General features: G+C 43.3%; 1 protein-coding gene across 10 annotated transcripts in view; it reads left to right on the plus strand.

Moving 5' to 3' along the window:
• Positions 1-21756, plus strand: part of Med12l (mediator complex subunit 12L) — a 299671-nt gene that overhangs the window by 52247 nt on the left and 225668 nt on the right. For all 10 annotated transcript variants that reach the window (XM_029537714.1, XM_029537710.1, XM_029537715.1 and 7 more), the window contains 6 exons: positions 10047-10216; positions 13536-13646; positions 14795-15064; positions 17535-17684; positions 18375-18474; positions 18714-18850. In XM_029537714.1, coding sequence (XP_029393574.1) covers positions 10047-10216; positions 13536-13646; positions 14795-15064; positions 17535-17684; positions 18375-18474; positions 18714-18850 — 938 coding nt within the window. The remainder of the gene's footprint in view (positions 1-10046; positions 10217-13535; positions 13647-14794; positions 15065-17534; positions 17685-18374; positions 18475-18713; positions 18851-21756) is intronic.

The following is a 21756-nucleotide window of genomic DNA, read 5'->3' on the forward strand; positions in this document are numbered from 1 at the left end:
GAGAGAGAGAGAGAGAGAGAGAGAGAGAGAGAGAGAGAGAGAGAGATTGTGTATGTGTGTGCATATTAGTGCGTATGTGTGTGTGTGGAGTTAAATGAATGCTGTGCCATTTTTATTGTTGAAACTTTTCTCAAACTACCATCCGCGGTATGGTATGATCATGGCATGAAGGCCATTCTGGCAGAGGAAAGGAGAGAGGTTTAGTTTTGCTGACCAAGGGACTGAGCCTGCTCCTGCCAGCTGTAACAGAAGCTGGAAGCACGCAGGGGACATCAGTATCGTATGTAAGGGACATCATATGCAGGGGACATCAGTATCATATGTAAGAGCACCCTCAGGTCTGCTGCTTTGCTGGGGGGCTGGCAACAGCTGCCTTTCTCTAGCTACACTCCTCTGTCTCTCCTGCCACCAAGATCCTCAGGAGGGACCCCCTCCCGCCACTCTTGAAGTCTCTTCTCCTGCTTGGGGGACAGATTCACAAGCTCGCTGTAGGAGGGCCCAGTGTGTTGTGTACACAGGGAAGCAAAGGTATTAGCTGGCCAACAAGTCTGTTGTCTTACTGGAAACTTTCTCTCCTGGGCCTGGTCCCAGGGTAGAGGAAACATGTCCTAAGGGGTTAATTAAAAGTACTAGCTCAGTCTTCATAAATATTGCCCTGTTTTTCATATCGGGAACCTCTCACTATGCCAAGGCAAAAGTCATTGCACACTGAGGTATCCACAGAAATCTGCAATGATCTCAAAATTAAAACTGTAATTAAAGGAACAGGCTAATGTACCCACACTGAATGCAGCCCATGGTGGCACTGTTATCTCCCCAGCCACTCCCCTGTGAATCCGGAAGCTTCCCTAATCGAGCGCAGCCCTTCCCTTCATCTCTGTTATCAGGCTGGCTACGGTTTTCCCCGCTGAGGGAGGGCCCCACTCCTACCTCTCCTCTGTCCCCTACCAGGGCCACATCCCCGCTGAGTGTGTAGCCCCTGCTCAGTTTGCTTGTGCAGCTTCCCGAGAGTTAGTCTTCATTTATGTATCGGATCTTGATACTCCTTTGACCAGAATTCTTCGGTGCCTTTTAAACATTTGTGAAACTCTTGTGAAGTCGCTGCCTGGGTTGCTGGTTTGAGAACATTCTCGGATGGATGAATGTTTCACTAGTGCCCTCTCGTGGTCATTGTACATTCACTTGGGAACCTCTAGCTGCTGGAGCCTCTGCTTCCATTGCCGCTTCTGCCTGTGAGATTCATTTGTGCTTCCCTTCTAGAAGTGACAGACTGCCACCCTTCATCTCCCTTCCCGAGTCCCACAGTACACCAGAGCATCTCTCCCACTGCTGCTGGTCCCTCTGCACACCCGTGTCTCTCTGGACCTCACGAATGAAGTGCCTCAGGTGGTTTCTTTCTTAATTCTCTTAGAAGTTCCCAGGAGAACTTCCAGCCCGTGTAGCTAAGTGCTGATGGCTTCTATGTTAGATATGTATTCTTTGTTTCCTTTTAGAACATATTCTTGATTTCACAGCAGCAGTAGTTTGTATAATATGCAGTGTCTTTGGACAATAAAGCCACTTTAAAAAATAACACAGGAAGCCGGGCAGTGATGGCGCACGCCTTTAATCCCAGCACTTGGGAGGCAGAGGCAGGCGGATTTCTGAGTTCGAGGCAAGTCTGATCTACAGAGTGAGTTACAGGACAGCCAGGGCTACACAGAGAAACCCTGTCTTGAAAAACCAAAAACCAAAATCAACACCAACCAAACAAAAATAACACAGGAAAATCTTGTATGCACACAAAACTAGATAATTATTTGATAAGGCATTTACTTTTTTGGAACACATGAGCTCTCTACTGATTAGTCACATCTGAACAAAAGAAACTATTAAGATTTACTATGAGATGATGATGATGATTAAGATTTACTATGATGATGATGATGATGATGATGATGATGATGATGTTGTTGTTGTTGTTATTGGCCTATGTGGATGTAACATATATTCGGACGCCTATGGAGGTCATTGGCTCCCTTGCAGCTGGAGTCACTGATGGCTGTGAGCTGCCTGCTGTGTGGGCTTGGAACTGAACTGGGGTCCTCTGGAAAAGCAGTAAGGGCTCTTACCTGCCGAACATCTTCCCAGCCACCAGCAAATGTTTTCAAAGGATTAATGTGTCTAGTCACTTACTGCGTTGTAGTGTTTCTGCTGTGTACAGCTGCGTGCTTGCCACCCTTTCCTCTCTGCTCTCTTACTCCCTCGCCAGCCAGAAGGGCGGCTTCCTGATAGTTCAGCAGACATAGCAGCCTAGCCAGTGCTTTGACTCCCTTAGTCTCCCGTCACATTGGGGTGGTAGCTATGATTTATGCTTCTGTTTATCCAGGCTGCTAGTCAACACATGGGCAAGCACGCTCTGATTCCAGAAAATCAAATGGGGATTTTGGATAATTATAACTTTAAAAATCATATTGTTGTGGACATTAAAAAGAATGTAGAAGTTTGTAAGTCCCCTCACCCTCTACCCAGCTTTAACCAAAAACTTATGGCCACTCTGGCCTCTCCCCCCCCATCTCCCCCAACTGCCCTCACTTCCAGAAGTCATAGAATTTACTTTGTTTTTACTTTGTGAAATGTAGATAATTTCTTACTGAAAATAAAGTATTTCAAGAAAAAAAGAGATCACTTCCCTGAGATATAATTCATATGCTATATAATTAACCCATTTATAAAATTAGCCCAAAGATGTTTGTGTGTTCATAGTTATAAAGCTGTCTGTTGGTGACAGAACTTTTCCTAAGAAGACACAACACACACTTCTACTCACCCCAGATAGGGATCCCACAAGAGACCAAAGTATAGGTACCCCAAATCCAGCTTGATGAACAAGTGAGTTTTTTTGGGTTACTTACAGGAATATGGGTGAGGGGTTACTTACTGGAGCAGAATTGGCTCACAGACTGTTGCATCACCAAGGCCCACCCCAGCATGGGTGACAGCTGACAAGAGCTGGGAGCTTAGAGCACACTGTGTAGCCTGCAGGCAGTGGAACAGGTTGGAGAGTGTCTTTCGCAAGTTAACCCTGCTCTAAACCAATCTCAGGCAGCTCAGCTGGTTTCAAGAATCTTCTTTGCAGATTGACATCTTTGAATCTTTGTGGTTCTGTTCTCCCTTTCCAGGGACACTCAACCTGTGGGTCACAGCCCCTTTCACAGGGACCACCTAAGAGCATCAAAAGACAGAGATGTACAGTTCATGACAGTAGCAAGAGTACAGTTATAAAATAGCAATGAAAATAATTTTATGGTTCAGGGTGGCTGCAACATGAGGAACTGTATTAAAGGGTCACAGCATTGGGGAGGTTGAGAACCTTCCATTTTGGACATCATAAGTCATATAATATAAAGGTCTACCAAACTAGCATATTTTTCACTTAGTATTTCCGATGGTTCCTCCATGCTGTAGCAGGTCTCATAAGCAAAGCATTCCCCTTATATGTCATCAGTATTGTTGCATACCACAGTTCGGTCATTCAGCAGTTGATGCTTAGATTTACTGCTTGTCATTTGGAGTCCCAATACACTCCATGTGCATGTGTATACAGTCTTTGTGTAGATACGTGTGTGCTATCTCTGGTGTATAGCTGGCTGTAAGGTAGTGGGGGTTACATTGTGTTACCATGTTTAACTTTTTGAGGGGTGGTCAGACTTCTCTCTTTTTTCTTCAGTGTCACCTTCTCGACAGAAGGATCCCACTCTCCCCACATCTTGGCCAGTGCTTGTTACTGTGTTTTGGTTATGGCCATCATAGTTTTGGGTGTTTGTTTTTTTTTTCTCCTTAGCTTCTGATGTTGAGCACCTCTGAATGTGCCTTTTACCCATTTGTTTATCCTTAATTGGAGAAGAATGCATTCCAGTCTTCCCAAACCTAATCTTAAAGTTAGATGTCTTCTACATATTGAGTTGTAATGATTCTTTATGCGTTCTAGACACAAGTCCTTTTTTGGGGGATGTGGTTTTCCCATTATCTCTCAGTCAGTTGGTTATCTTTCACGGGTGGTATTAATCAAGGAAGCGTCTTAACGTGAAATAGAATGGTGGTGGACGAGCCTTCAGTGTTTCTTACACAGTGTTTAGAAATGGATTGTGCATCTCATATACACTGCAGCTGAATTTTCCCAGTCAGTCAGCTGCTAAGTCTGGCTGATGGACCCCTGAAGGCTTGAGTAATGCCCCCAGTGAGGAGGCTCTCACCTCTGACCTACCGTGCTGATGCAACCAGATTACCTCCAACAGGCACTCCTTCGTCCCTGGTTACAATTGCGTTTTGTTTTTTAGCCTCTCTCATTCCTTTCACATAATTTCCAACTGCTCTTGTAAAAGGAAAGTTATTTATTTTATTTTATTTTTTATTATTTTGGTTTTTCGATTGTGGCCAGGAGAGCGAGCTATCATAGAACTAAAGGGTATTTATCTACATGTTTACAGGTGAGTTTCTTCAAAAAGAATGCAAAGTGCATAGATAGGAGGCACTGGTTGCTCATTTAGTGGACTCAGGTTTGATTTGATGCATCCACATGGTGGCTCACAATCATCTTTAATTCCAGGACCATCAGATATGATACCCTTTTCTGGTGTCATGGGCACAAGACATGTACGTGGTTTACAGGCATATATACAGGCAAAACACCCCCACACAAAGAAAGTAAATTATAGTGTTTGCATGGACATTTGATAGCACACTAATGCTTCTAGTTAGAGCAATGTTAAGGCCTTTAGTCTTTTTCTTTTTCTTTAGTGATGTTACAAACCCCATAGGTATGTAGTGATGACATTAAGTTCCTACTAAGAACTGAAAGGCAGAATCAGTAGGTAGGGACTTGATTTCTATTTTGGAAGGACTTTATGATGTGTTGGTTGAAGTCAATACTTTATGGAAATAAAGCAGATTAAGGCAGTAACACTCAGAAAAGGGTAAGCCATCCCCACCAGGTGGAGGCCTAGTATGCGGAGGCCAGAGTAGTGCGACACTTCATATGGTTCCAGAAACATTGCTGCTCATGCATACAGGTAAGCAGACACAGCTTTCTAGACAAGCACAGCCTCCAAGCACCAGAGCAGCTTGAGCTAGTGCAGTCCTGTGCATACTAGCAGGTAGCATTTGAGATGCATGTAGTTTCTGTGTAAGAAGCTTGATCTTCATACATTAGGGTCAATGGATCCATTGAAAGCCTTTGAGCCTTGAAACCAAACTTGACTGCTACCATGAACACTGTACCAGGCATTACAGTATCAGTTGGGTGTTAAGTTAGCTGAGTGGTGGTGGTGGTGGTGGGGGGGGGGGTCAAGGGCTGATATTAGAAGCAGCACATGCTGTCGAATGGCAGCCAGAGTGATTGTTCCTTTCTAGAATCTGTGGCCCTACTGATCAGGTCCTACCTTGCACTCAGTGTGCTAGTGACTCATCTGTCTTAGTTAAGGCTTCTATTGCTGCAATAAAACACTGTGACCAAAAAGCAAGCTGGGGAGCAAAGGCTTTATTTGGATTATACTTTCAGATTACAATTCACCCTTGGAGGAAGTCAGGACAGAAGTTAAGCAGGGCTGGAACCTGGAGGTAGGAGCTGATGCAGAGGCCATGGAGGGGTGCTGCCTGCTGGCTTGCTTCCTGTGGCTTGCTCAGCTTTGGTCTTTTAGAACACAGGACTACCCGTCTCACCCACCGTGGGCTCTTCCCCCTTGATCCCTAGTTGAGAAAACAAACGCTCTACGGCTAGATTTCAGGCAGCGTGTAGGAGCGTCGCTCCTTCCTCTATGATGACTCTAGCTTGTGTCAAGTTGACAAAACCAGCCAATGTACTGATCTTTACGGTAATAGAGGTATTTATTATTTGTAGAAGAGAAAACTTAGAGGTAGCCAAGGTTGAACACTTTGAGATTTAGATCGTAGGCTCCTGTTTCACAGCGGATCCTTCTAATGCCAACAAGTCAATGCTTATTTCACACCACCAAGAGCTTCCGGGCCTCTTTGTCTTTGGCATGTTATGTTTGCTACCAGGATAGCTGTTCCTTTCTCCTCTGCCTAGCACCCAGCTCCCTGCTCCTCTTGCAGTTTTTGGAAGCCCTGGCGCAGCATCTCTTAGCAGAGGTATTGCCTCTGCTTTCACCCACTGCATGGTTATACAGTCCTGAGTTTGATGGATAGAACAGGTGCGCCACATACAGTTTTGACTGCCTTAGCCTTACAGCCCCTGAGCAGCCTCATAGCTCTTGTATCCATGTCACCGGTCCTGGGGCAGGCAGACTCTGACCTCTGCACCTCTCTGAGCCAGCTTTCTGTTCTAAGGGTGAGGCATTAGAAAAGATGGACATGTGCTTTTGGGATCCTGAAATACGAGGAAGAACACTGAAGAAGCTTACGGACCTCCGAGCTCTTCTCATTGTTGATCGGTCAATGTCCTGAGTAGCATTCATACCCACAACTGTGACATCTACCTTTATAAACCTCAGGTCCTCCTATATAGTGTGAGAGGGTAGGTGTGGTCCTGTTTTCTGAGTTGCTTGAAGTGGAAAGGACTCTCCACTCAGAGGACCTTCGTTGGCCACTTTTCCCCTTCTGTCTATACTCTGATTCTCTCTAGCTAGATCTTCCCAACGCCACTATTTTCTGTTTATCACATAAAAATGCCAGGGCCTCCTTTGAGCCTCCTCTTGGGCCCTGAGAATCAGGCAAGAACATCTAGCTCTTAATCACAGAGCCATCTCTCTAACTTTGTAATTTGATATCTGATATTAAAGTGCTGAGAGGGTAACATTTATTAATTCCTAAAATGAATTCAGATTGCTGTGTAGTATATTCAGCGATTAAAGAAAAGATATGTGTGTGTTTATTCAAAGATGCATTCTTTTTCCTCTGCTACTTTCTGCCATATTCCTGTTTTATTGGATATAGAGTGAGACTGGCAGCCAGCAAGTCCCCAGGACTCACCCCATCATACCCACTCTGGTCCCCCTCAGAATTTCCCCCTCAGGATTTCAGGCTGATATAGCCAAGGCTTGGCTTTTTGCTTGAGTGCTGGAGATTTGATCTCATGAGGATAATTGTGAAGTAAGTGCCATCCACTGAGCCATCATCATCCAGCCAGTGTATTCATAGACAGGTTTTGACTACAGACTAAGCCATCCACAGATGAAAAATATTTGAAATAAGTTACAGCTGTACTAACATGAGTAGCCTTTTGTGCTTGTTCTCATCCACACAATAGTGTAACAAGTAGTTGTATAACATTTTGCATTGTATTTTATGTTATAATATAGAAATGATGTAAAGTATGAAGAGGATATGGTTTTGTACTACTTTTCTTGCTTTTCCCCATATATCTGTGTGTGCATGTGTGAATGTACATAGACACATGACTGTGTGGGGACATGTATTTGGGTGTGCACACATGTGGAGCCCCAGGGCCAATATTGGGTGACCTTTTGCTTTCTCCCTAGCTTAAATATTGAGCAGAGCCCATTGATCGTAGCTAGTCTTGTTGCTCTGGGGGTCCTCTGTCTGCCTCCCTTGCATCAGAATTGCAGGTGTGCCACAGTGACTGCCTGACATTTACCTGTGCTCCGAGGACCTGACCTCTGCCCTCACCCTCGGTTCGTTAGTGCCTTACTGGCTGAGCCATCTGCCCAGCCCACGTGATTTCACATAAGGACCTTGGGCCGCTGTGGGGTTTGGTGTCTGTCTGTGGTGGAAGGGCTGCCACCACTTTCCTGTGGATAACGTGCAAGGCTCTTTATCCCAGTAGTGATTTTTGCTGGTGGAATTCAGTGGGATACGATGGGGTTTCTTCTGTATTCGTATACGGGCTACAAGTTTCCAATAGTAAACTTGTACTTCTCTATCGAAGGCCACGAGGATAATGACTTAGACCAAGTGGGTGTGTGCTGGCTTGTGGTATTTTTAGTTTGTGCCGAGATGTACCGTGGGCTTGCTCATGGCATCATACTGCGAGTTGCTTGACAGGTCTGCTGCACAAAGCTCAGGGTCTGTATCTCTGTGCCTGGGTTTGCTGTTCTCAGCAGGTGGTTGGTGTTTTGATGGAACAAGCATCAGGGGACCTTTAGTCCGAGTCACAGGGGATAGAGGATGATGACATTCATGGTGGAATCTCTTGTTTTTAGTTCCCGTCCATCAGTTTTAGTGATAATATCTGTAATCAGTGGTGCGTCCGAAAAATGTTGAAACCCAGCATAGAGTGTCAGTCTACTTAATACCTGGCCATGCCTTTGCACTGTTTGTCACTGGAGATTAACAGCTGGGGCATGTACTTAAGTTTATTTCTATCATATTATGTTTTTGACACAGGATTTCATGTAGCTCAGGCTGGCTCTTATAATGTAGACAACAATGACCTCTTGCCTTCATCCCCCTGTGGTGGGGTTATAGGCTTTCATTACCATACCAGACTGAATTTTACTTTAAGGCATAGTAGCTGGAAAATGTGTTTAAACTTACACTTAATAAAGCGGGAGTACTCAGTTCTGTCAGACAGTTTGGCTCTGCTCCGCCCTTCGTAGCCGGTGGGAGAACCACATGATGGGAAAACATTTTGTGGAGTTGTTTCCTTAAGATGGTTTCTAAAAAGATGTTGCCTCCCCAACTCTTTGGGGGAAACTTGGCTGGAAGCTTGCAGTTACTATATTTTTGCCCACAGAATGGGCTAAAGTTAGTATCATTTCCTATTTGGTTGCCAGAGGCAACACAGTTTAATTTGTGCCCCCGTGGCAGTCATTTAAAAATAGTTTCAGTGACCTCTGTGTGTGTGTGTGTGTGTGTGTGTGTGTGTGTGTGTGTGTTGGCATGGAGCAGGGTAGACACATAGGATTGTACCACTATGAAGGTCACAGGACAGCCTCAGTGTATGGTTCTCCTTACTCCTGGTGCTGGCTGAAAGAAGATTCCTTTGTCACTGACTGCTAAGCTAAGCTGGTCTCACCAGGCTCTGTAGCCATTCTTTTGTCTCTCCCATAGGAACACTGGCGATTACAACATATGCTGTCTGCCTGGAGAGATGTAGGTTCTTGGGGGTCTCACTTAACTCCTCACACCTGGGTAGCTAGTGCTTTAGCCACTGGCCATCTCATCGGTCTCCCACCCCCCAACTCCCCTTTCCTGGTGCCATTTTTCTGCCTCCTTTTTATTTCTTACCCTTTATAGCTTCTCACTCCACCAGACTCTGTCTTTTCTGACTGAGTTCTGGGCTATCAGTTCTGGTTGAAGAAAGCAACATGACTAAGGCGCAGACAGTCTCGCCAGGGTCAGCCATGCTGGTGGCCGTGCTCCACCCAGGGACGGTCTTAAGTTGGGAAGCTCAGGGTCCAGCCTGTGGATGCCAGTCCTTTAGTCAGACAAAAAGCCGGCACGGTACATGTGTGTTTGACACTTGACATGGAGTGGGAAAGAAAAGAAGCACACCCTAAGAGGTGCATTTGAGAAGTTTGGTGTAGTGGGGTGTCTTATAAGTACTATTCTCTGCTTTTCTGTTTTTCCCTTGACCCTTCAGTAGTTTTGTGACACTGTTGTTTGCATGTGACATTCATAGGGTCACAGAAGCACAAGAGTAGTGTGGTTTTGTCCTCCTGGTACCTAGCCAGGTTCTGGGCATGCTTTTTGAGATATGCCCACACATGCATTTTTATGTAACAAATGTTAGACTTGAAAGTGTAGCCTCAGGGCTGGAGAGATGGCTCAGCGGTTAAGAGCACTGGCTGTTCTTCTAGAGGTCCTGAGTTCAATTCCCAGCAACCATATGGCGGTTCATAGCCATCTGTAATGAGATCCAATGCCCTTTTCTTGTGTGTCTGAAGACAGTGACAGTGTACTCATATACATAAAATAAATACAAAAAAGAAAAAAAGAGAAAGCAACAGTGTACTCATATAAATAAAATAAATAAATAAAAAAGTGTATCCTCAGAATAATCGGGGGGAAGTGTAATTCTTACAGCTGTGTCTACATTTAGAACTTTCTCTCCCTCTCCTCCCCCCCCCTTTTTTTTTTTAATGCAGAATGGACACAGATATCTACCAGATACCTCAGAGAGCAGTTGGTCAAAATCTCTGACTTTTACCACATGGCTTCCAGTACAGGTGATGGTCCTGTCCCTGTGCCACCAGAGGTTGAACAAGCCATGAAGCAGTGGGAGTACAACGAGAAGCTGGCATTTCACATGTTCCAGGTAATCTGACCAAGGTGTGCAAGAAAGGGACACCTCCCATGCACCAGTCATGTGATGCTTAACAGCAGGAATGCATGCCGAGAAACGGGTTGCTAGGTGATTTTATCATTCTACAAACATCACCGAGTACACTTGTTATAAATGCAAATGGTATGTATAACCTGCTACATCCTAGATTAGACTAATGGTGCAGTTATATATACCTGTTATATGTGATCTGTGGTTGACTAAAACATGCTAGCAGATGTCTATAATTGTTCTTTCTGGTGATAAATAATATATGGATGTATGCAATGAAATTTTTGCATGTGAGTGAAGTTTCTGAGGCAAGTTCTCGCTGGCCTTGGACTCACTCACATAGACCATGCTCGCTTCCTCTGCCTCTCGAGGGCTGGGGCTCCAGCCATGCACTGTAATGCCATCTCTTAGAGAGCATTCAAGGCTCTGTGATGACAGTTTATTACTCACATTCAACCCAGGTTCTCTGTGCCATTAGGTATTTTAGTGCCATCAATTGCTTTGTAATTGTGCTATTAAGCATAACCCTTTTAAACTCGTTATTTTGTAAATTAGATATATTTATTAGAAACACCTTTGTGTTATTACCTCCTGTCTCATAACAGACATCCTCTGCCACTGAACTATTCTATATAGAGTTCATCTTCATTTAGCTCAGTTGTACATTGCAGTGAAAATTCAAGGGGCAGATTAAGGGCAATGAGGAACTACTGAATTCTCTCTCACTCAGACAAGGGCAACCAAGAACTACTGAATTCTCTCACTCAGACAAGTTGCTGTGATTCTTATTGGCCAGTAGAAGTCAGCTGTGGTGGTGTTTGGTTTTGTTTATATTCCTGACATAAGGTGTATTCAGCTCAAGTCTCATTATTAGCCCAGATTTTCAGTATTCATTATGTTAATCAAAGAGGAAAGAAAAATGTGGTTTTTAAATGTTTCATTTAGAACTTTTACCATAATATCCAGGTAGTAAATGAGTTTTAGAAATAGCTCAAATGGTAAAACAAACAAACAAGCAAGCATGCAAGCAAACAAAAAGCCACGTGGTTCTTCTGGGAAGTAGCTTTGTTTTTAAATTATTAGAAACAACTGTTGCAAACGTCAGCTCTGTACTGAACTGCTTCAGCTGGCTCTGCACGATTGCCATTTTTATTCAGCTGATGATGGAGTTTGCATCCCAGAAATGTGTTTTCTCAGAATGCCAGAGCTTTTAGAAAGATTATTTAATATAGTAGCAATATTTATTAAATCTCGCGTGTGTGTGTGTGTGTGTGTGTGTGCGTGTGTATGTGTATATGTGTACATGTGTGTCATGGTATTCTGTACAGGTCAGAGGAAAATCAGTGTGCTACTTCCCACCATGTGCACTCCTGGGATTATATTTAGGTCTCCAGGCTTGGTGGCAAATGCCTTTACCCACTGATGTATCTTGCTAGGAGTCATTTAAAATAGAAAACAGATCTTAAAATGATGAAAATTGGTATCAACGTTTAAAAGTCTCTTTATGGTTTACTGTAGTGTGTTCTGAGATGTGAAAGATACCCTAGTGTACCCATGTGGAGACTTACATATGCAGAAAATTAGAATGGGAATTTGTAGGCAACAGAACTGGAGGACTGACTATTAAGTCCATGACATTTTCTAAATGTTTGCTTTCTTTTGTGTGTATGTGTGTTTGTATGTGTGTATATACATGCTGTCGATCGTCCTGTCTGTCCGCGTTCATCCCTGGAGGCCAAAGGTCAACCTTGAGTATTGATGTATTCCTTGGGAGCAGTCCGTCTTGGTGTTGAAACAAGGTCTCGCGCTGGGCTTGAGCTTAGTCCAGGCTGGCCGGCCAGTGAGCGCCAAGGCTCTGCCTTCACCTGCTTCTCTCCCCTGGGATTGCAGGTGTATCCTGTGTCTTTATTTGCTTTTGCTTTTTAAAAGATTTTATGTAGATGGTGGGAGTTGAACTCAGGCCCTCACACTTGAACAGCAAACATTTTACTTTGTGACCTCTTTCTCCAATCCAAGGATTCCTTTTTAAAATTGACTTCATTTTCTAAAATTACATCATTATACATCGCTGTAAAATTTAAATGTTTAATAAAATTTAAAATTTGACGTGATTTTTATAAAACTTGGCTTATCTTCTATTTTGAAGAGTTTTTAATGCTGTGATTCATAACACGAGTCTATGACTATGAATATGCCCAGAAACTCATTGTGTGTGTGTGTGTGTGTGTGTGTGTGTATGTGTGTATACTCAGGCACGCATGTATGTGTATGAAGGCAGCTGACAGAGAATGCTTGCATCAGAATTCATAGCTTCTTTAGAGATGTAGCTCAGTAGTAGAAGTCTTGTCAAATGACTTTGTTTAGAAGAAGAAAAAGGGTAAAACAAGAAAAGACCATGACACTCCAGGGGGATATTTTGTAAATGTGTAGAGATGTAATTGGTTTTCAGCATGGTTGTATAGAATTATTTTAATGCATTGTTTTTAATTTAAAAGTCCATTGAATTGATTTAATCTAATTGGGTCATTAAATTGATATTTCAAATAATAAATTTATAGGTAGGCAAATCTGAGAGTCATTTGAGAATTATTCCGGGCCCAGAATATGGCGGGAGTTTTCAGGCTTTTGAGATAATGGCATGAGTAGTCTTTGTACAGAGCCATTGCCACTAGCCCCTTTCCGCCCTGAAAACGAGTTGATGCTCCCGATGTCTTGTTGGGGGTGTATCATGCCTGGAGTGTGCTGGCTTTTGAATATCTATTAGCATTTAAAAATATTTATTTATTTATGTGTGTGAGCACACTGCAGCTGTCTAGATGATGTGAGCCTTCGTGTGGTTGTTGGGAATTGATTTTTTTTTTTTTTTTTTTTAGGATATCTGCTTATTCTGGTTGGCCCTGCTCGCTCAGTCCCTGCTTGCTCCGGCCCAAAGATTTATTTATTATTATACATTATTACACTGTAGTTGACTTAAACACACACCAGAAGAGGGCATCAGATCTCATTAAGGGTGGCTGTGAGCCACCATGTGGCTGCTGGGATTTGAACTCAGGACCTTTGGAAGAGCAGTCAGTACTCTTACCCGCTGAGCCTTCTCACCAGCCCCATCTATTAGGATTTTTAAAAATCAGTTTAGAATGAAGAGTATTAATAGAAACAAAAATAAAACCCCCAGGCTAAACAACAAGAACAACAACAAAACAAAACAAAGTAACTGTACTGGGGGGTTTTGAGGCGGAGTAACTGTAGCAGTAACCCAGGGTTGAAGTTACATCAGCAATGTCACTTTTCTTCGTTTAAGGAGGGAATGCTGGAGAAGCATGAGTATCTGACGTGGATCCTGGACGTCCTAGAGAAGATCAGGCCAGTGGATGACAGCCTTCTGAAGCTGCTTCTGCCTCTCATGTTGCAGGTATGGCAAATCCTCCACCCAGTTGGCATTATGGTGAGAAACGAGTCTGGTAAGAGTGATTAGGTAAACAGAGGTAGCAAGGGGAAAGACACCCCTTTTGAGAGGGGGAAAAAATCATTCTAAACGACATGAAACATTTGTATTGCTGGTCCATTGGTTTTGTTTTTGTTTTTGCTTTTGCTTTTTTTTTTAAATCCAAACATAATTTCAGCACACAGTGGTTTTCTCCTGCACCGGAACAAAACAGCCTCTAAGTGCTGTCTTTGTTCCTCAAGTACTGTGAAAGGCAGATCAGAGAATCATCCGCACTCCTATGATAGCTTTCACGTCCAGTGGGCTAAGACTAGTTTGTTAAGCAATCTAGTAAATGCAGGTGATTTGAGTGAGATTGATTATTTTTTTCTTAGAAAATACATAGCAGTGTTGATAATTCACATGACTTGAGAGAGCATCAGTGGGCAGCCTTTCTCAGTGTCGCTTTATACCTGCCCCTGGAGCTACATACAGGAGGGGGCTGTGCTTCCCCTCAAAGTGATGCCCTGGGATGGTCTGTGCTTGCGTGACTTGTTTAACCCCTCACCAGATATGCGTTTGAGTACCCACCATGAACTGAGGTGCACTGCAAGCATAAAATGCACACTGGATTTCAGACTTTACATAAACATTCTACTTTGATACTTGTATGTTAATTACTTGTTGAAGTGATACAATTTGAAAATATTGTCCTAAATGCACCATTTTAATTATTTTTTTACTTTTATTTTTCTCTTTTAAAGATTTATATATATTTTTTGATATGTACGTGTGTACCTGCATGCATTTATGCTACTGCATGCACGCAGGTGCCCACAGAGGACCGAGGGCATTGACCCCTTGGACCTGGAGTTGGGAGCCTCCTGATGTGGGGTTCTGAGAACCACACAGTAAGCATTCTGTAACCGATGAACTATCTTTTGAATTCCTGTTTTATCTTCCTAATGGTTACTGGAAAAAAAAAATTCACATTTGTGGCTTACTTTCTGTTACTACTGGATAACATCGGTCTACGTTGTACTTATGACTTTCTTCCTAATGAAGGACAGACAGATTGACATCGTTGTTTTGAAGCATGAGACATGACTGCTTTCTGCCTCCCCTCTGCTTCTCAGTATTCAGATGAGTTCGTACAGTCGGCCTACCTGTCCCGTCGTCTCGCGTACTTCTGTGCCCGGCGTCTTTCCTTGCTGCTGAGTGATAGCCCCAACCTCCTTGCTGCTCACTCGCCCCACATGATAATCGGAACAAACAACACGAGTATTGGGACCCCCAGCCCTGGCACCCCTGGCCCTGGCATGAGCCCTGTACAGCTGGCCTTCTCGGATTTCCTTTCCTGTGCACAGCATGGCCCCCTGGTTTATGGACTTAGCTGTATGTTGCAGGTAAGTCCACAATGGTCTGTGTTAGTTTATGTTAAAATCCATTGTGGGGAAGACCTGGTAACTTAAATTGGAAATCGAGGATCTATTTCTGTTGGTTAGATCACATTGAGAGATTTGTTGTATCTATGCAGTAGAAAACTATTGTGTTATCGATGACTGAGATACAGGCTCTCACCTTGTAGCCTAGTGTGGGCTGGGACTTAGAGCATCACCCTAGCCGCAGCCTCCTGAATGTTGTGATTCCAGGCTAGTTCTGCCATATCAGGCTATTTCTTGCCTATCATAAGGATGGTTAAGCAGTTCAGTTGCATATCCTTCAAGGAACACCCACAGGTCAAGTCAGCTGTGTTCCTAATCTGTCCAGATAGCATCTCTGGCAGCATCCCGTGTCTGCAGTTGGCATGTTCAGATGGCCGCCTCTGTGTTTCTTCACTGTCGCTCACTGTTGCTTGTGCTGTCCTCGAACACAGCAGTGTGCTGGCTCAGGGTCCTTCAGTTAGGCATGAGAACAGCTCCTTCCCAGAGCTGCCACCTGTTGTGTCTTACTTTTTATCAGGGGGCTGAGGAATCAGGCTGTTCTGGGAGACATGGTCTCCATGGTAGACGAGTTCGCTACTCTCATAAGGAGAATATGGTTTGAATGTATCATATGCTCAGTGTTGATGGGGAGATCCTGGAGGGGTGATGGTGACTAAAAAGGGAACTTCTGGTTCAGCTTGGAAGCCAGGTAGGCTTTTCTAGGAAACTTTTGTAGATGTTTTGTCTATTCAGTGGAAAGAGTGTTCCTGGCAGAGGGCAGAGAGCATAGTCAAAGAACGAGAGGAGTGGCGAGTTATCCTGTGTGCAGGTAGAGGCCGGTGGGAGTGAGGGAGTGGGAGACCCCCATGGGCCTGAAGCTTAGGTGTCTGTCCTTAGATGGTTTGGTATCAGGGAAGTGATGCTGTCAGTTGTCAGTTGCACATAGGAATGATTTGTGGGAGAGAACAGCTCAGAAAGAGGGAGATAAGGGAAAGGAATATATTTGGAAACATCTAGGTTAGTCAGTTTGGGAGCGTTTGGACCCTTTTGTATCCCTGAGTTCACATCAGAGGACTGAACAGACTCAGAGAACAAGGTACCTATTCTAAGCACGCACAGATATTTTCATCTTATCTTCAAAATAACATAGTGGGACAGCTATTCGCCTGCCATTTATGTAATGTAGAGACGATTTGAAGTATGCAGGGGAATTACACAGAGTCTATGCAAATACTATGTGATTTTTAGATAGGAGATTGAGTGTCTGCGGATGTGGATGTCTGAGAAGGGCCTTGGAACAAGAACTTCATAAATACCGAAGGGTACCAGGATTTTTCTCCTAGTAGAAACCTGAAGTAGATATGCTCAGGAATGGTTATATGTCAAGGTCTGAAGACTAGGGCAGACGACCGGTAAGATGTGTGGTGTTTGAATTCTAAAGGCCTCTTAGATGGTCCAAGCCCTGAGATGGATTGAGGCTGACCACAGAGCTCGTGGTGAGAAATGATGTTCTGATCTGAAGGGCCTGTGCATCTGAGAGGAGATGCTCAGAGTCCATCAAAGACAATATGAGGGTTGGGTATACTAGGTAGGGAGAAAAAAGCAGGAAATTATAGTCTAGAAACAGACAACAAAAGTAACAAAACTACTGTCACAGTTTTATTCCTTTAGAAACGTCTCAAGTAGTAAGACATTTAGTAAGTTTGGGTGTAGGCACTGTGTTAAATAGTGACATATTAAGTCATTAAGTTCTCAGAACTAACCTTGAGATACAGGGAGCATCACTGATTGATTGATTGATTGATTGATTGGCATTTTTGAGACAAGGATAATCCAGTGACACCTAACTCATGGACAGCAGTGATGAATGCAGAAACTGCTTCTTACTAGCCGGCTGAGTTTTTTTTTTTTTTTTTTTTTTTAAATTGTCCATAAAGTTTAGGATAGAGTTGGGTGATTATATTCTCTAGACCAAACCTAGCCCATGATCCAAGAATAATAAGCTTCACATCTTTACTGTGTAACTGAAACAACCAAAGGAGAATGTGTGATGGAAACTGTTGGTGGCCGGCAATGCTGAAAATATTTGTTGTCCAGATTTTTATAGAATAATTTGGATTATTCCTGTATCGGGGCACCTTCTGCTGAGCATTTATAACTTTTTAAGGCACCTTATTTAATAAATAGAGTTAAAGTTATAATCTCAGAACTTAATACCCTAATTGTATTCCTTCTTGTTTAACAAGAAAGAATCACTTGAAGTGACAAGTAATTTATTTTATTCATCTTTCTACATTTCCTGTGTTGGAATATTAGCTAATAAGTTATACTTTATCTCTTAGTAGCCATAGGAAATGGTATTCTTGTTATATATGGGTCGTTGGTATCAAAGTTGTTGTTGGTACTTTTCTTCTTCCTCTAAGTGTCTGGAATATCTCTGTTTTATTTCTAGACTGTCACTCTGTGTTGCCCAAGTGCCTTGGTGTGGAATTATTCCACCAATGAAAACAAGATCTCGAACCCAGGCTCTCCCCTGGATCTGCTGCAGGTCGCCCCGTCCAGCCTCCCCATGCCGGGTGGGAACACCGCTTTCAATCAGCAGGTAGACAATTGCTTCACTGCTTTTACGAGTGTTTTCATTGCCCAGAAGTACCTGGGTATGGTGGCCCATGCCTTGCCATGGCATCTGAGATATCTTAGTGCCTGTCCCAGCTCTGCCGTGACTCTAGGGGACTCTGGGGCTATTTCCCCCACGTTTTTTTCAAAATACAGATGGTTATAGATCGGGTACCCAGGCAGCTTGGTGATTCTTCTGATCCCTATTGTGAGCCCTGGAATAGTAGTTTGTGACATTTAGTAATTGCGTGTTTTTATTTGTGCTGCGTTGTTTGCTTCAAGATTGATGCCGCCTCAGCTTTGGGACGATGCCTGACACTTATCATAAGATACTTGTTTTTCACTGTTGTTTTCTGTAAGCTACTGAAGGGTTGCTTGTTCATTTCTTGCTTTGCCCAGCAACTCAAAGATATTCAAATCGCTGCCTTGTCTTACATGTAAAAACAATTACACTTGTTACATTTCCTCAGGTATTTATTTTTGTAAGTATCTATTATTGAACCAAATCATCACTTGTAAATCTAAAAGTGTCCAGCTCATGCAGGAATTATGTCTCCCGCCACACAGTTAAGATCGTGATTCAGCAGAGGGTAACTGTACTCACAGAGGACTTGACACGATTTAGGCAGCCATGGAGTTTCCCGGTACAAGTTAATTTGAAGTGTTTATGTTTCAGGTTCGGGCAAGGATTTATGAGGTAGAACAGCAGATAAAGCAGCGAGGCCGTGCAGTGGAAGTTCGGTGGTCTTTTGACAAGTGTCAGGAGTCGACGGCAGGTACAGTACACCACAGGAGAGGGAGTGTGCTGGAGTAGTGGGCGTTATGCTTTCTCTCATTCCAGTGAAGCACTGCGCATGAGTGAAGGAGCTTTCAGCCTTTAGCTACCAGCAGTCTGGGGTGTCTGGTTTAGTTCTTGCCAATTCTTTGATAGTGTATGCTGAGAATACAAATCAGTTTCCCTTGTGTCATCATTTTTTTTTACTATGATATCTGTTTCCTTAATTTCTGAATCTAGGGGTGACTATTAGTCGGGTTTTGCACACACTGGAAGTCTTGGATCGTCATTGTTTCGACCGAACTGATTCCAGCAATTCAATGGAGACTCTTTATCATAAAATTTTCTGGGCAAACCAAAACAAAGATAACCAAGAGGTATTTAATATTCCTTTTCTTTTTTTCTTATTTTCTTCTCCTTCAGTCAGTTGTGGCAAAGTCTTTAGTCTGATGTGTGTCTTACGCAAGCAGGTGCATTGCTTTCTTTTTCTTTCTTTTTTGGAACCACGGTGACTACCATCATGGTAGTGAGATGTGTATGGGGTGGGATCTGCCTGGATGTGCCGATGGGAGATACTTTTTAACCTCTAATCATCGTCTCTACATTTCAGTTTTAACTCGCTGTTTGTTTAATGATTGACGAATGTACATAGAATATTTGGCTTTAATTTGGAGTGTAGTGTAGTCTGTAGCCCAGCAGAGGGCAGCACATGGCTATAAATGGGCACGGTCTTTGAAAAGTCTTAACAATTATAATTATTTCCCCCTTCTTAAAAGATTGTAAATATAAAGATTTCAGTGAAAGTTTTCTTATTCAGTCTTCAGAGAAATGAAGGTATTATTTTGGTAATGAAAAAAAAAGCCCCTCATATATGCAGCTTGAGTTAGATACAAAGGAATACTGAGGTAAGTCTTAGCTCATTTTCAAAGGAAACATTTAGCTAACTTGTTAGGACTCTTTGGGTTTGTGGAAACAAGAGATGAAGCAATTAAAACAACCCAAACGCTCCATTTCCCAAGCAGGGGCCCGGCACAGCATTCTGGAATATTCCTCTTTGGGAATAATTTGTGAGCCGTTATCATCTTCTAAAAAACAGGTTCAGGGCTGTAGGAGCCACAAGGGTTCAGTGTGTTGGAAGCAAGGTTTATGTTGAGTGGAGTCTCTGCAGAAGTGAGTTTCTGTACTGGGGAGAACAGATTGAGTCTGTAGGATTCTAAGCTCGCATGGTATTCTTGCCCCCCAAGACAACAAATTTTCCATCCCTGTAATCAGGGCCATTGTGGATAAAATGCTTCAGGAAATCCTGAGATTTTCTTGTTGGATGTGAGTTGCAGGGCTAAGTGGTTTTTTTGTTGTTGTTGTTTTGTTTTGTTTGTTTGTTTTTGTGCCAAGACAGAGTTCTTTGGTTTGGGTTTTGCCAAGCAGATTAAGAACCTGATTAGACAGGCCTTGCTGTGCTGCCTGAGAGTCCTGCTGCAGGCCTTGCTGTGCTGCCTGAGAGTCCGGCTGCAGGCCTTGCTGTGCTGCCTGAGAGTCCGGCTGCAGGCCTTGCTGTGCTGCCTGAGAGTCCGGATGCAGGCTGGAGAGATGGTTTGCAGGTTTCCTGCTCTTGCAGAGAGCCTGTCTTCTCGTGCAGAGAGCCAGCACACACATGGCTGCACAGAGCCACCTGTAACTCCAGTCTAAGAGATCGGTCAGCCTCATGTGATCTCTCCAGGTACCAGGGATGCATGTGCTACACAAACGTGCAGGCACATCTTACTCATACCCGTGAATTATAAATCAATAAATCTTCCGGAAAAAAAAAAAAGCCTTATTCCAGTGGTTCTCAGCCTTCCAAATGCTGTGACCCCTTAATTCAGTTCCTCATGTTGTCGTGGTCCCCAACTATAAAATTATCTCATTACTACCTCATGACTACAGTTTTGCTGCTGTTATGAATCATAAGGTAAATATCTGATAGGCAGGAAATCTGATATGCGACCCCTGTGAATGGAAACTCAGATTACCCACAGGCAATTTCAGAAGTCAGTGTTAGGGAGGCTGCCATGTCAAGGATAGAAATTACCTTGCTGTGCTTCAGAATAAAGCCTCACTGTTCCCTCAGAAGCCCAGTAACTCTGCAGCAGCCATGTGAAACAAGCCACTGGGTATAAGAGCTTCTGTCAGGTTAAATTCCAACAAGCTTGTTCTGTTGTAAAATGAACAAAAATGATTATTGTGGTCATATAGTTACATTGATAATTTCTCTTAAAATATGTTGTCTGTTTATCTGTATCAGTTAGTTTTGTGTTGTTGTCATAAAATACCTTGATCGAAAGAAGTTAGGGAAGAAGTAATTTATTTTGGCTCACATGCCAGAGGGCCTACTGCCTTTCATAACAGGCAGGAGATGTGACAGCAGGAGGGTGAAGCTCGCCTGTCAGTCAGGAAGCAGAGTCCTGGTGTTTCATCCCCATACAGGAAGTAGAGAGACTAGGAAATGGGCCCAGGTAATAAGACCCCAGTCTGCCTTCAGTGACACCCAGCAAGGTTCTACATCTTAAAGGGTCCATAACCTTACCAGCTACCACTGGTTGGAGACCAGGTATTGGAAAATGTGTGGCTGTAGGGGATATTTGTATTCAGACCACAATGCTACCTGTCTGACTGTATTTGATCTGAGAAAGCAGGGGAGAATTTGAGCCACATCTTAAGGCAGGCATTCTCCTCTATGCATGTTTGGTGATATTTGCCACTAGAGGGCAGTATGGGCCCTAGACCAAGTCCTGGATGTTGTAGCAGTTTGTAGGGGATGCAAGAGAGGTCTGCTTTCATGGTGATTTGAATATTGATTGCATTCTGGGAAGAGATTCGAGTGGCTTTGTGGTTAATGTGGTGTCTTTGAGTAAAACAAAAACAGTATTGTTAACTTTTAGTTCACACTTAACTAACGCTTAATCTGGGAGGGTATCTGTATGGACGGCCCCTTCTGTAACATTAAACATTTAAACATAATGTTTAAATACTTAGAATGTGAAGTTTATGGCATTGACATCTTTAAAATGTGGCTTTAGTTTTTAATATGCATTTATAGTAAGGCATGTATTTATGTATAAGTTTGCAAGTGACAGTTTTACTTGTCCATTTACAGTTTTAAATAATGATAATGGACGGTTTTATTTGTCCATTATCAGGGTTCTTGTCCACTTTCCTCCCTTACTTTATCCCCGTCCCCTCTCCTCTCCTCCCCTCCTCTCCCCTCTCCTCCCCTCCTCTCCCCTCCTCTCCCTCCCTCCTCACC

Source organism: Mus pahari, chromosome 4 (genome assembly GCF_900095145.1).
Source record: "Mus pahari chromosome 4, PAHARI_EIJ_v1.1, whole genome shotgun sequence".
NCBI lineage: Eukaryota > Metazoa > Chordata > Mammalia > Rodentia > Muridae > Mus > Mus pahari.